Source organism: Tripterygium wilfordii, chromosome 23, assembly GCF_013401445.1.
Source record: "Tripterygium wilfordii isolate XIE 37 chromosome 23, ASM1340144v1, whole genome shotgun sequence".
Taxonomy (NCBI): domain Eukaryota; kingdom Viridiplantae; phylum Streptophyta; class Magnoliopsida; order Celastrales; family Celastraceae; genus Tripterygium; species Tripterygium wilfordii.
This window is the reverse complement of record NC_052254.1, coordinates 329,207-341,686: the sequence shown is the minus strand read 5'-3', so window position 1 is coordinate 341,686 and position 12,480 is coordinate 329,207. Positions and strand designations below refer to the sequence as shown.

Sequence of the window (12,480 nt, the reverse complement as noted above, 5' to 3'; positions counted from 1 at the left end):
GGGATTCGGGTTTACAACCCATTTTTGTTTTTTTGTTTTTCAACGAGATTTCCACCCACCCACCCAAGAGAGGTGAGCTTAGCCTGAAATCTTTTTTTTTTTTTGTTAAAAGTAGCTTACCCTGAAACCCCTCCTACTTGAACACGTTTATGGTCAATATGACATTTACATCTAGGGTATTTATCTATTAATTGTTTACTTGTCATTAATTTATCGATCTTATTTGTGTTACGCACTCGTCCCACATCGCCTAGATGTAAAAGTGAAGTACAAGATATAAAGATGTCAAACTCTCAAACAATCCACCATAGGAGTTTGTTTGTTTTTTTTTGAGGTTATAGGTGAGTGTGTTGAGGCCCATGGTTGGTTGGGCCTAGACTTGTAAGGGGATGATTGCTGGATTGGGCCCATTATATGAGGTGGGTATGAGGAGACAAATCTACGAGGACATGAGCCCAAAGCGGATAAATTGTCTAATTGTTAAAAAATGATAATCTGGTGTATCTACGATCACATTGAGTAAAGTGATAACTGAGAACTCTGAGAGTTGATGATTCGTTATCTTAAAGTCTAACAGTATTACACTAAAAACATGCTCGAAACTGGAAAAATGCTCTATTATTTCTTACAATAAAGCAAGTTACAACAAATCAATGTTACCCTTCTTTAGGCCTCAATCATTCCAAGGTAAACAATTTCAAGTTCAGCATTAGCAGCAATAATTTCAGTTTGTGCCAAGTGCTTGAGAATCATATGTCAGGCCATGCTTCTCCCCAATAGCCATCAACTTAACTTGTTCTTTGTATTGTTGATGTCTAATTGTTCTTTTTTCTTTTGTGTTCTAGCATTTGCCTTATATGAAATGTGGTGATTGATTCATTTGTTCTTTTGCCCCTATAGAGCTTATTTTTGTGAAAATCTGTTTGTTCAGAGAATGGTTAACGCCATCACCATGCAGGAATATTGCAGTTCCTAGGAGCCCATCCAATGCGATGGTCAACATTATCATAGATCATCAACTTATCTTGCATCGAAGCGACTAAAAACAATAGAGATGATCAACACAATTATATTAAGAGTTTGAGCATGAAAAAATAATTTCCTTTGTCAACTCTTTTATGTTGCTAGTATCTCTTACCTCCGATTATATTCGGATTTTCTACATCTTCCGGGCCACAATCTAAAATCGCCAAGCACACGTTTCCCTACAGGGAAAGATGTTTCGTACGATTTATTGAAGGTAGAAATTAGTTTTGTATTGAAAATATACCACTTACTCCAACAAGTGTGAGATAATCTTGGACTGGTAAATTCAGCTTAACGTTTGGTACATTTGTGAAGTTCAAGGTCAGACTCTTGAAGTAGTTGTTAACATCATCAAAGGATCTAATAGCATTTTGATTGTGTTTCCAACAAATAGAAAAGATGGTCATCGGTTGTGTACGAATCAATGGCGTTCCTTCCAAGGCATCACTAATCTGAAATGTGAATCAACAATTCATGAGTTCCACGATTACCATTGAATAAAATCATGTTTTCTCTTACCAGATCAAGTGTGTCTTGGTAGGGTTGTTGGTTTAAGTAGGATAAGCCGGATCCACTATCAAAAACGAATTGAAGTCCTCTTACTTGAGTTGAACTTCCATCAAACAAGAGCTCCACTGGTTCTGATCCGTAGTCCCTGGAGACCACATAAACAAAAATAGAAATTCAGTTTTGCATAGATCGATGATAGAGAGATATTAGTTAAGATTAGCGATATATCTCACTGTCCATGATTGCTTGTGCTTGTGATAGGCGTCCAAGAGACTTCTAAAGGATTCACAAGATCGTCTCCAATGTATAAAAAGCCACCTCCTCTACTATTGAAACAGTGACCAATCACTTCTTGTGTTAGACCCTGTGAATGCATTTGCGACAAGAAGCCGAGCGAACCCCTACTTAGACCAAAAATTCCAGCCCCATCAAAATCTCCCGTTTGTTTGTAACCACACCTGCACATATTACACAATTTTAAGTTATCACAAAATCTATTCGAATGAAATGAAAACGTAAAATCGAAATGTAATATATTATACGCACCCGAATACCAAAGGTGCACGAGTGGCATGGCCATTGAAAAGTCGTAGATGAAAATGATCTTTGACTAGATAACCATAAGCTAAACTGTCATCATCATATTTAAAAACATAGTCGCATCGATCAGTTGGGTTTTCACAATCATATTTCTTTCCTTGAACAGCAGCACATAAGGGATCCTGACATTGCACAATGCTTTGTTTTGGTGGCTTGTATAGACCTTCTTGGGGCTTTGATCAGCACACAAGTAGTTGTACCAGGTGAGAAAATCATGAGAATGAACAACAATATTAACACTATTATATTTTACGATTGTTGTTATTCAATCACCTGAGTGGAACTCTCGAAAGGTGCTACGCACTTGACCCAAGTGAGGCTACTACCAGTATCAACGTGAAGCTCAAATGGCTTGGCCTGGTTTCCTATACGGATGTCCACGAAGTAGGCCCTGCAAATTGAATTTTCGATAATTCATTAGAATACAAAGAAAATAATATAAGGAGTCCAAGCTATGTACCCTTTAGGATAAGCATTCCCGCTCAAAGAAAAGACAACAGAGGAGGTGGCCAAACTGCCTTCAAATATTGTGCATAGCAACACCACAATCATCATCATTGATGGCAGCACAATAATTAACCTTTTGCCTTCCGTCATACGTGTATTTGTACATTTGGTGCAGACTCCGTGTGAATTTGAGCGATTTGTATATAAATAGTTGAGGCGTGACTGAGAAGTCGAGTGAGTTTTGGCTGTTTTTTTCGTTTCCTTGTGCCAGCGATGGTAAAATCGTCCTCGGGCGAATCGTGCGCTAAACTTTGTCTTCTACATTCGACTTCGGAATTGCTGAAAGAGCATTCAACAATCGTGAACATGGTGCGGAACAATCATTCTTATATATATATATATATATATTTTTGATTCTTTGTTCCTGTCGACGACTATTTGTTTGCAGGTACAGAAAAAGAGGAATGAGCTGCTAATTATATAATTTTATAAATCCAATTTACAGCATACATGATGCAGCTAATATTCAAATCATTAAGGCATTTTATCAAACAGTTGGCATACAACTCGAAACCTCACCCATATTGACCCAAGGTAGTTTACTTTGCACCGTTCAAGTAGTTGTGGATCTTTGGATCAGGACTAGGACGGCATGACCTCTGCTCGCAAACAAATTCAATGAATACAAACATCGAATCCCCATGATCAGACCTGCAGAATAAGTACCCTATATTAGGCTCCTCGATCGATTTTATCATCGAACATAACCTCTCACCTGAAGAAGTCGACGTTGCTCAAGCAAATTAGCTTTGTGCAATAGAAAGAAAAAGGTTGTGGCCATCTTAATTTCTCTCAGCATCGAATCCCTTCCCCGATCAGATCAGAGGCCTGTCAAGGGAATGGCGTCACAGATATCTGAAGAGCAGCTACTTGACAGCTGATAATAGAATTATATTAATGGGAAATTAGTCTTGGCTTCTCTTTTTGTAGCTTTTGTAAAATTGAGTAAGCAACTCTGTTGGATATGCATGGACTGTTGCTAAAATTGTTTGCATTAGGTTCGTCTTTGTCCCGGGAACAACAAATTCTTGTGCCCCGTAATCTCTATTGACTGAATTTTCAAGATTATTTTGTGAAAAATGTTGAGAAAGGCCCAAACCAACGAAAGAAATTCCAAAGAAGCCCACGACTTTCATAAGCCCAAAAGGAGATGAGGGAAAGCAAGTCTTGCACCACAAACAAAGGAATTGCAAGATTTCTATTGGGTTGGGTTTGCAGGATTATTTTGTCAAAAGTATTGAGAAAGGCCCAAACTAATGAAGTTCCAGGAAAGTCCAACACTTTCATAAGCCCAAAAAGAGACGAGGACAGGCAAGGCTTGCATGGCAAGAAAGAAGAAAATAAGGAAAAACACACACTTGAAGGACACCAAAGAAGTTAGCCCGGTTTGCATATAGCCTAACCATGAATATTCAATGAATTTGTTTATGTTAATCTATGATTATTTTTCATGATTGAGTGTTTATTGGTACGTGTTTAATACTTTTAAATATCCGGCCAATAGATGAATGATGTGATGCTAAACTGAGTATGGAATAAGATGTTTAGAGTTTTGCTTCTTGTAATAGATGTCACAAGTTGCATGATCTTAGGAATATAAGGGGAATGAATGACATGTGTGGTCGTTACATGATTTTTCATAGAACATAATGACTTTTTATTATCTAAATCGGAATGTTAGTGATGGTGAAATTAGAGGTTTTAGTGCCTTTTTAGTTTAATTGATTGATTTCATACTTTTGTGTTTACTTTCTTGTTTATTATTTTCGTGTTATTTAGTTTTAATGAATCTTAATATTTAGTTTAATTGTAAAATAATATTATTTTTAATAATTATTATTAGCGTGAGAGAAAAGTAGCCTCAGTCAACTGCAGCTACTTGTTTTTGCCATAAAGAGTTCATTGATTAAATTTTATTGAAATCCAAGACTCCACAGGCAGGCTTAATCAATGACGACAAGCATTTTATTGAATGGGTGATATCATAGGTTATACAAGAGAAAGGCCACTCCTGTATACTTTATGCATATATATATATACTCTAATGTAAAGTATTGTCTTTCATAACTTAATTTCATGTGAAAATCTGTTTGTTCGGAGAATAGTTAACGCCATGGGACACTATCACAGTTACTAGAAGAAGCCCATCCAATGCGATGGTGAATATTATCATAGATCATCAACTTATCTTGCATCGAAACGGCTACAAACAACGAGAGATGATCAACACAATTATATTAAGAGTTTGAGTTGACATGCAAAATAATTTGCCTTATCAAGTTTTTTCATGTTGCTAGTATCTCTTACCTCCGATTACATTCGAATTTTCTCCCTCTGTTTGGCCACCATTTGAAATTGCCAAGCACACTTTTCCCTACAAGGAAAGATGTTTCGTATGATTTTTTGAAGGTAGATAAGGTTAGTTTGTATTGAAATTGATAGCTTTTCAAAATATAGCACTAACTCTCGCAAGTATGAGATAAGCTTGGAGTGGTAAATTCAGCTTAGCATTTGGTACATTTGTGAAGCTCAAGGTCAAGTTCATGAAGTAGTTGTTAACATCATCAAAGGATGTAATAGGTTTTCGCTTGTGTTTCCAACAATTACGGAGGGTGTTGTTTATCGGATTTGCATGAATCAATGGCGTTCCTTCTAGGGCCTGGCTAATCTGAAATACGAAATCAACAATTAATTAATGAGACATTCCACGATTACCATTCAAGAAAATCATGTTTTGTCTTACTCGATTAAGTGTGAATTGGTAGTCTGGTTGGTTTAAGTAGGTTAATGTGGATCCACTATCGAATTTGAATTGAAGTCCTCCTACTTGAGTTGGACTTCCAGCAAACAAGATTTCCCCCTGTCCTGTTATGTAGTCCCTGGAGACCATATAAACAAAAATAGAAAATCCAATTTTGCATAGATGATAGAGATAACTTAGTTAAGATGAGTGAATAGTGATATATCTCACTCTTCATCATTGTTTGTGATAGGCGTCCAAGAGACTCCTAGAGGAGGCACAAGATCGGCTCCAAGGAACAAATAGCCACCTCCTCTACTATTTAAACAGTGGCCAGTCACTTGTTGTATTAGACCCTGTGAATGCAATTGTGACAAGAAGCCAATCGGACCCTTACCTAGACCAACGATTCCAGCCCTTTTAAAAGTTCCCGTTTGTTTGTATCCACACCTGCGCATTATACAATTTCAAATTATCACAAAATCTATTGGAATGAAATGATAACTTGAATTGAAATGTAATATATAATACGCACCCAAATACCAAAGGTGAATGAATGACAGAGCCATTGATAAGTAGTAGATGAAAATGGTCTCTGACTAGATAACCCTCAGTTGAACTATCATCATCATATTGATAAACATACTCGCAACGATCAGTGGGGTTTTCACAATTATCTTTGTCTTTTGGAATAGCGGCACATAAGGGATCCCCACATTGCACAATGCTATCTTTTGGTGGGTTGTAGAGACTTTCTTGGGGCTTTGATCAGCACCAAAAGTAGTTGTACTAGGTGAGAAAATGATGAGAATGAACAACAATATTAACGCTAATGTATTTTTATTTAATCACCTGAGTGCAATCCTGGCAAGGTTCTACACACTTGACCCAAGTGAGGTCACTACCAGTATCAACGTGAAGCTGAAATGGCTCAGCTTGGTTTCTTATACTGATGTTCACGAAGTAGGCCCTGCAAATTGAATTTTCGATCATAAATGAAATAGACACAAAGAAAATAATTTAAGGTATTCAAGGAACTTACCAAACATTCCCACTCAAAGGAAAGACAAGAGAGGAGGTGGCCTCTGAGAAACTGCCTTCGAATAGTATACATATCAACACCACAATCATCATCATTGGTGGCATCACAATAGCTAGCCTTTTGCCTTGCATCATGTGTGCGTGTTTGTTAGTACAAACTCCGTGGGTCTTGATCTCGAGCTAGCGATTTGTGAATAAATAGTTGGGGCATGGCTGAGAAGTCAAGTGAGTTTTTGCTGTGTTTTTGTTGTCGTTGTGCCAGTAATAATGGTAAAATCGTCCTCGGGCTAATCGTGTGCTAAACTTTGTATTCTACAATAGAATTCGGAATTGATGAAAAAGCATGCACCACTCATGAACATGATGCAGAACAATCTTTCTATATATATATATTTTTTGGTTCTTTTTCCTGTCCACGACTATTTGTTTGCAGTGTAGAAACAGAGGAATGAGCTGCTAATTATAGAATTTTTTTTTTTTATAACTATAGTGATCCAATTTATAGCATACATGATCCAGCTAATATTCGAATCATTAAAATCATTTGATCGAACAGTTGACATACAACTTGAAACCTTACCAGTATTAGTTGGCTTATTCATCTTTTGGACTTGTTTATTCAGTTAGACCTTTAGTTTATGTATATTACTTAAAATTAAGGGGGTGGGCATGGTTCCGTCCCTGAGTGCTATGGCCGTGTATGTCAGATGTGGGGATATTTACATTGACAGGGAAACAGAGTGACCATGTCTACGTCGTCTCTCTTTACATAGTATTTATTTTTGCTTTTGAGAGAATGTACAAAATTAAGGAGTTCAAAAGTTAAGGCCCGTTTGACATTAATCGATCAAAGACTGTTGGAGTGAATCTGTGGAAAAGACTCAATTTGGGATCAGGATAGGACACAGTCTGGATCTCTTTTTCAATTGAAGTGATTCCACACAATTGTTGGAGATGTGGACTGAACAGGTTGACACATGTAAAGAAATCCACTTATCCCCTTCATTTCCCTATAAATTTTGCCAAATAGTGCAACTTTGGAAGTAAGGACCCATAGTAAAAAGGGTTCCAAGCCTTTCGTGTTCCATTGGCCGTGCGATTAACACCAATCGCATAGATCGCAAGAATCAGTGTACATTCATTCATATTTCAATTTTCAAACACCCATCACCGAGAGAAAGAGACGACAGCGGAGATCACTGGTGTTAGATTCCTCCACTATCACTAGTTCCAAGTCCAATGCGATCAAACAGGGAATTAATAAAAAGCTGCCACCGACAGTGAGAGAGATGACCACAGACAGAAACTTGAGGATCCGTCACCTGTATATTGAAGAAATCGAGATTATTAAGTATTGATTTTTAACATAATTATTGATGCAGTATTGCATCCTCATCTGTGGACAAGATTCAATGTGGGATTTGAAATAATTCATTTATTTGTAAACAAAGAAAGAGCTGGAAAGTTTTGTTCTTGACGGTCTCACTCTCACTCAGTTACTTGCTCTGCTCTGTGTCCACATCACATGCGCTTCTGCTGCTGCTCTTTTTTTTTTTTTTTTTTGGAGTGAGAGAGAAGAAACAAAGGTAAAGATAGGAAACAGACAAGAAATAGAAACCCACATTATCTGCAAATTTTGTTAGTTGTTAACTGATTTTGTCAACTGACATTCTTCAGATTTTCTTAGCATATATTGTTCTTTTATTTCATTGTTTTTAAATAATTTTCTGCAATCTCATATCTGAACCCCTCTTCGGCTTTCATTTATTACTGGATCCTGTCTGATCTCCAGTCTAGGTCTTTTTTGGTCTCCAGTCAAAGGTATTTGATCTGGGTCTTTCTCTTGCTCATTTATATGTATTTCAAAACCCCTAAAATTGATGTGTGATTTCGATTTCATCTAATTGGGGGATGATATAATGGCGATTTGGGAAGGTTAGGACCATTTTTGGCTCTTTTCCTTAAATGGGTCTCTCATATCTGGGATCCTTGGTCTCTGGAAGTTTGAATTCTTGTTCATGTGCACCTTTGTCTTCCAGCTACTGTTTCATTGATACTGACACATCTGTCTGTGTGTGGGGGCTTTTTTTGAAGATTTTGAGTTTTTCCCATCACAGAGATTGTTCCCATCTCGAGTTTTAGGTTATGGGTCTCTGATGGTTTACAGTTTGGTGGTGTTTGAGACCATTGTTGGTAAGAGAAGTGATGTTTCAATTAGCCATTCCTTCCTGCTCAAAATATACTTCTCTTGTTCTTTTTTTTTTCTGCTCCTTGTCTCTTTCTATGGTACCATTTGTTACTTAAGCTGCCATTTTTTGTTGTTGGAGTTGGATGACTATTGGGGTGTATTTGAAGCCAAGCTGAAAATTTGATAAGCCAAGTAATCTTTTTGTTTCTTGTATGAGAGGATCTGTATCTGCTTTTAAATGGGCTGTCTGATTTGTTTAAAGAACTGTCATTTACAGAAATTGCCACACGATATCCAATTTTTGAATAGGCTTCATTGTGGGTTCTTAATTATGCTAAACAATTGTGTCCATATGTGCAGATGAACATCCTATAATGAGCTAGGTGCAGTTGGATTATTTAGCATCACCATGGAAAAGAGAAAATGGTTGTGGAAGAGAAGGTCTTCTGAGAGGAGCCCAGGTGAAACAGAAAGTTCTGGGTCAGTGTCTTCACATTCCGAGAGGTACTCTGATGATCAGGTTGGTAGCATTATTGGCATATACCCATACCCATCTTCGCATTCCCAGAAAAAATCTTGCTGCTGTTATATATATATATATATATATATATATATATATATATATAAAATGTATATATATAGTTTTTCTGGATTAGCAAACCTTTTGTGTGGAGTCTTGAACCCATGAAGTCAAAATCACAGTAGAGGGTTGTATCACTTTGCCAAATTGTGATCTTGTTGGTGCTTTTAATTTTAGTGTAGAACAAACTGGGATTACTTTCTTCTTTCAGTTATTTTTTGGGTCATCTAGCTTGTTCTCTGAGAACCAAGGCATTTCTTTTCTAATTCTGCAGTCGTTGAATCTTCATTCAAAGTGAGTTTTTATGGGTTTCATACTTTTTAACATCAGTGAAACAGGAAGCCTTTAAAGCCTCTCCTACGAGCAGCCAGTCAGCTGAAGTTACTTCACACCTTGTAGCCTCAGTTGAAGATGTAAATGATAATGTCAGACATCTAACGGAGAAGCTTTCAGCTGCTCTGGCGAATGTTAGTGCCAAAGATGACTTGGTAAATCAGCATGCTAAAGTTGCAGAAGAAGCTGTTGCAGGTATTAATTGTTCGACGGAGTTCAGGGTATATTTCTATGTTTCCTCTCTCTTTATTAAACAAAAGAAGGATGAAGTCTGTCAACTTGGTAGTTCTTTTCTTGTATTATCAATTCATCACTCTCATTCCTACACCATCTCATCTACACATATAACCAAATTTCAGGATGGGAGAAGGCGGAAAATGAATTGGTGGATGTAAAGAAACAACTTGAGGATGCGACTCAGAAAAACTCGGCACTGGAGGATCATGTGAGCCATCTTGACGGGGCCTTAAAGGAGTGTGTTAGGCAGCTACGACAAGCAAGAGAGGAGCAGGAGCATAAGAACTATGAAGCCATGACAAGGAAAACCCTTGAATGGGAATCCACTAAATCTGAACTTGAAAACCAGCTTCTGGACCTCCAGAGTAAAGTTGGAGCTCTTAATTCTGATTCTCCTGCTCATGTTGATCCTGAAATTTCCGAGAAGCTTGAATATTTGAAGAGAGAGAACTCGGCCCTCAAGCTTGAGCTCCTCTCTCAGTCTGAGGAGTTAGAAATCAGAACTATCGAAAGGGACTTGAGCACCAAAGCAGCTGAAACGGCCAGCAAGCAAAATTTAGAGAGCGTAAAGAAAGTGGTCAAGCTTGAGGCTGAGTGCAGGAGGTTAAAAGCCACGACTTGCAGGTCGTCCCCAGTTAATAACCATAAATCCACTGCTGCCTCCTCAATGTGTGTCGAATCTCTGACTGATAGCCAGTCAGACAGTGGAGATCATATCACAGTGGAGATTGACACCAACAAAATGTGCAGCTCAGAGCTGTGCAAGTCAGAACCAATTCACTTCGACTCTTTGGCGTCTACCTTAATTGCTGAACTTGATCAATTTAAGAATGAAAAGGCTATAAACAGAAATGCTTCCATAGAAATTGATCTCATGGACGATTTTCTTGAAATGGAGCGACTAGCAGCATTGCCTGAGATTGAAAGAAGTCATTCTAAAGAAGCTGTTTCCAAGCAATCATCTGATTCAGAAAAATCATTGAGAGCTGATCTTGAAGCTATGGTATGTAAAACAACTGACCTAGAGCAGAAGTTAGTGAAGGCGCAAGCTGAGAAAACTGAAATGGAAGAGAGATTAGAGAACATGGAAGTAGAGAAATATGAATTGGAAGGGAATCTAAAGGAGATGGAAGCAGAGAAAGCAGAAATGGAGTTGGCTCTATACGATAAAACTGAGCATATCGAGGCATCGCAACTGAGGCTGAAGGACACTGACATGAAGTTAGGGGAGCTGCAGAGAGAAGTACGCGAGGCAAAAGCAACTTATGGAGTCTCAACTGATTAACGTGGAAGTGGAGACTCGAACCATGTCAGCAAAGATTGATGCACTAGAATCAGAAGTAGAAAAGGAGAAGGCTTCATCAATGGAAATTGCAGTGAAGTATAGGCAATTGGAGGACGAGCTATCAAGAAAGAAACTTGAGGTCGAGCTACAGCAGACCGCAAGTGCAAATGGCCAAATGAAAATAAATCAGGTAATCATCACTAACTTATATTATCTGCATTTCAAGAACATATCTAACATTAACTATCACATATTAGATAACCGGTACAGAAGTTCATCAGAAACCGATACTGTATTACGGCACTAAATGATCAAGACTTCTTGTGGCAGGAGGACCTAGATGTAGCTGCTGGCAAACTAGCTGATTGCCAGAAAACGATAGCATCACTGGGGAATCAACTCAAGTCTTTAGCAACATTGGAAGACTTCTTACTTGACACAAGTATACCCACATTGCCTACAGGAGACTTCCCAATCCCCAGGACGAGCGATCGATGGAAGTTACACTCCAACGAAACATATTCACCTAAAGCGGCTTCTGTTTCCTCCAGGATCACCATTGATAGTTCTGGACCTTCACCTAATAAAATTGAGAGGAACGCACCACAGTCTTCATCTTCATCATCTGTGTCCATGAATCATGTTAGTTCTGAGAAGAATCGGAATGGTTTTGCTAAATTTTTCTCGAGGAGTAAAAATGGGATACAACTTGAGTTGTAGAAATAAGAGAGGAAGAGCAATTAAATTACACGGTTCTTTGTAGTTGTAAAAATAGGGAATTTCAGCACCTTGGAGGTTTTGATTGAATTCTATTTAATCAGCTCCAGGAGTTTTTCAATGTTTTATTTTCATTTATTGATGATGATGGTCTATGATTGATACTATGAGCACCAACTCATACTAATTTGAGTCTAATGTGTTTGATTTATTATATTATGCATTTTGCTTTCTTTCATTAGCATTGTGAGATTTAGAACACTAAGACCCCTCAGTAGCTTGCTCCACCCACACGAGCCGGGTGCTTATAACATATTAAATATACATTTGGGATATTTTGAGGCCAAAACATGGTAGACTTAGCCAAATAAAAAATAGAAAATTGTGTTTGATTGGAGGTGTAACAAATTACTCGAAAAATCGACCGAATAACCGAAATAACTGTCGATAACCAATCGATCAATCAGATAAATTCTGATCAAAAAACCAATCGAAACCGATTGTTTACCCCCCTAGTTTTGACTTGATATCATAATTGACTAACCGAACTTTATCAAGATTTTGTATTGGATTGGTGACACTTTTAAATCCCTAGCTCCCACCTCACTATAACAAAACCCACATTGTTTGCATTTATTATTGCATAAATCCTAAACCCAAGATGGTCAAATTCTTAAACCACGATAGAGCCACGTAAGCTGAAAAAGATGGAGAAA

At 37.8% G+C, this 12,480-nt stretch overlaps 3 protein-coding genes across 9 annotated transcripts; 1 reads left to right on the top strand and 2 right to left on the bottom strand.

The window, feature by feature from the left end:
- Positions 1 to 1,053: 1,053 nt before the first annotated feature.
- Positions 1,054 to 3,681, bottom strand: LOC119993006 (aspartic proteinase Asp1-like). Of its 7 annotated transcripts, XM_038839871.1 has the most exons (9): positions 3,359 to 3,681; positions 3,163 to 3,294; positions 2,597 to 2,922; positions 2,410 to 2,527; positions 2,083 to 2,309; positions 1,770 to 1,994; positions 1,546 to 1,681; positions 1,278 to 1,478; positions 1,056 to 1,205 (listed from the first exon to the last, which is right to left on the bottom strand). In XM_038839871.1, the coding sequence occupies exons 3-9, from the start codon at positions 2,731 to 2,733 to the stop codon at positions 1,125 to 1,127; spliced, it is 1,125 nt and encodes a 374-aa protein (XP_038695799.1). In that variant the 5' UTR covers positions 2,734 to 2,922; positions 3,163 to 3,294; positions 3,359 to 3,681; the 3' UTR covers positions 1,056 to 1,124. The 7 variants fall into 7 exon arrangements, with proteins under 7 accessions (XP_038695803.1, XP_038695802.1, XP_038695804.1 ...); XM_038839875.1 differs by having other exon boundaries at positions 1,054 to 1,205; positions 2,410 to 2,501; positions 3,163 to 3,681; XM_038839874.1 differs by having other exon boundaries at positions 1,054 to 1,205; positions 2,717 to 2,922; positions 3,163 to 3,681.
- Positions 3,682 to 4,748: 1,067 nt separating this feature from the next.
- Positions 4,749 to 6,559, bottom strand: LOC119993437 (aspartyl protease APCB1-like). The gene is made up of 8 exons (XM_038840592.1): positions 6,426 to 6,559; positions 6,236 to 6,353; positions 5,919 to 6,145; positions 5,615 to 5,833; positions 5,387 to 5,522; positions 5,108 to 5,311; positions 4,951 to 5,017; positions 4,749 to 4,846 (listed from the first exon to the last, which is right to left on the bottom strand). Exons 1-8 carry the CDS (start codon positions 6,557 to 6,559, stop codon positions 4,749 to 4,751), a joined length of 1,203 nt encoding a protein of 400 aa, XP_038696520.1.
- Positions 6,560 to 8,961: 2,402 nt separating this feature from the next.
- On the top strand, positions 8,962 to 11,826 carry LOC119993767 (filament-like plant protein). The gene is given in 5 exon segments (XM_038840992.1): positions 8,962 to 9,132; positions 9,531 to 9,720; positions 9,885 to 11,016; positions 11,018 to 11,237; positions 11,378 to 11,826. Coding segments are annotated over 5 exon segments (2,043 nt in total). The 5' UTR covers positions 8,962 to 9,021; the 3' UTR covers positions 11,768 to 11,826.
- Positions 11,827 to 12,480: the final 654 nt, after the last annotated feature.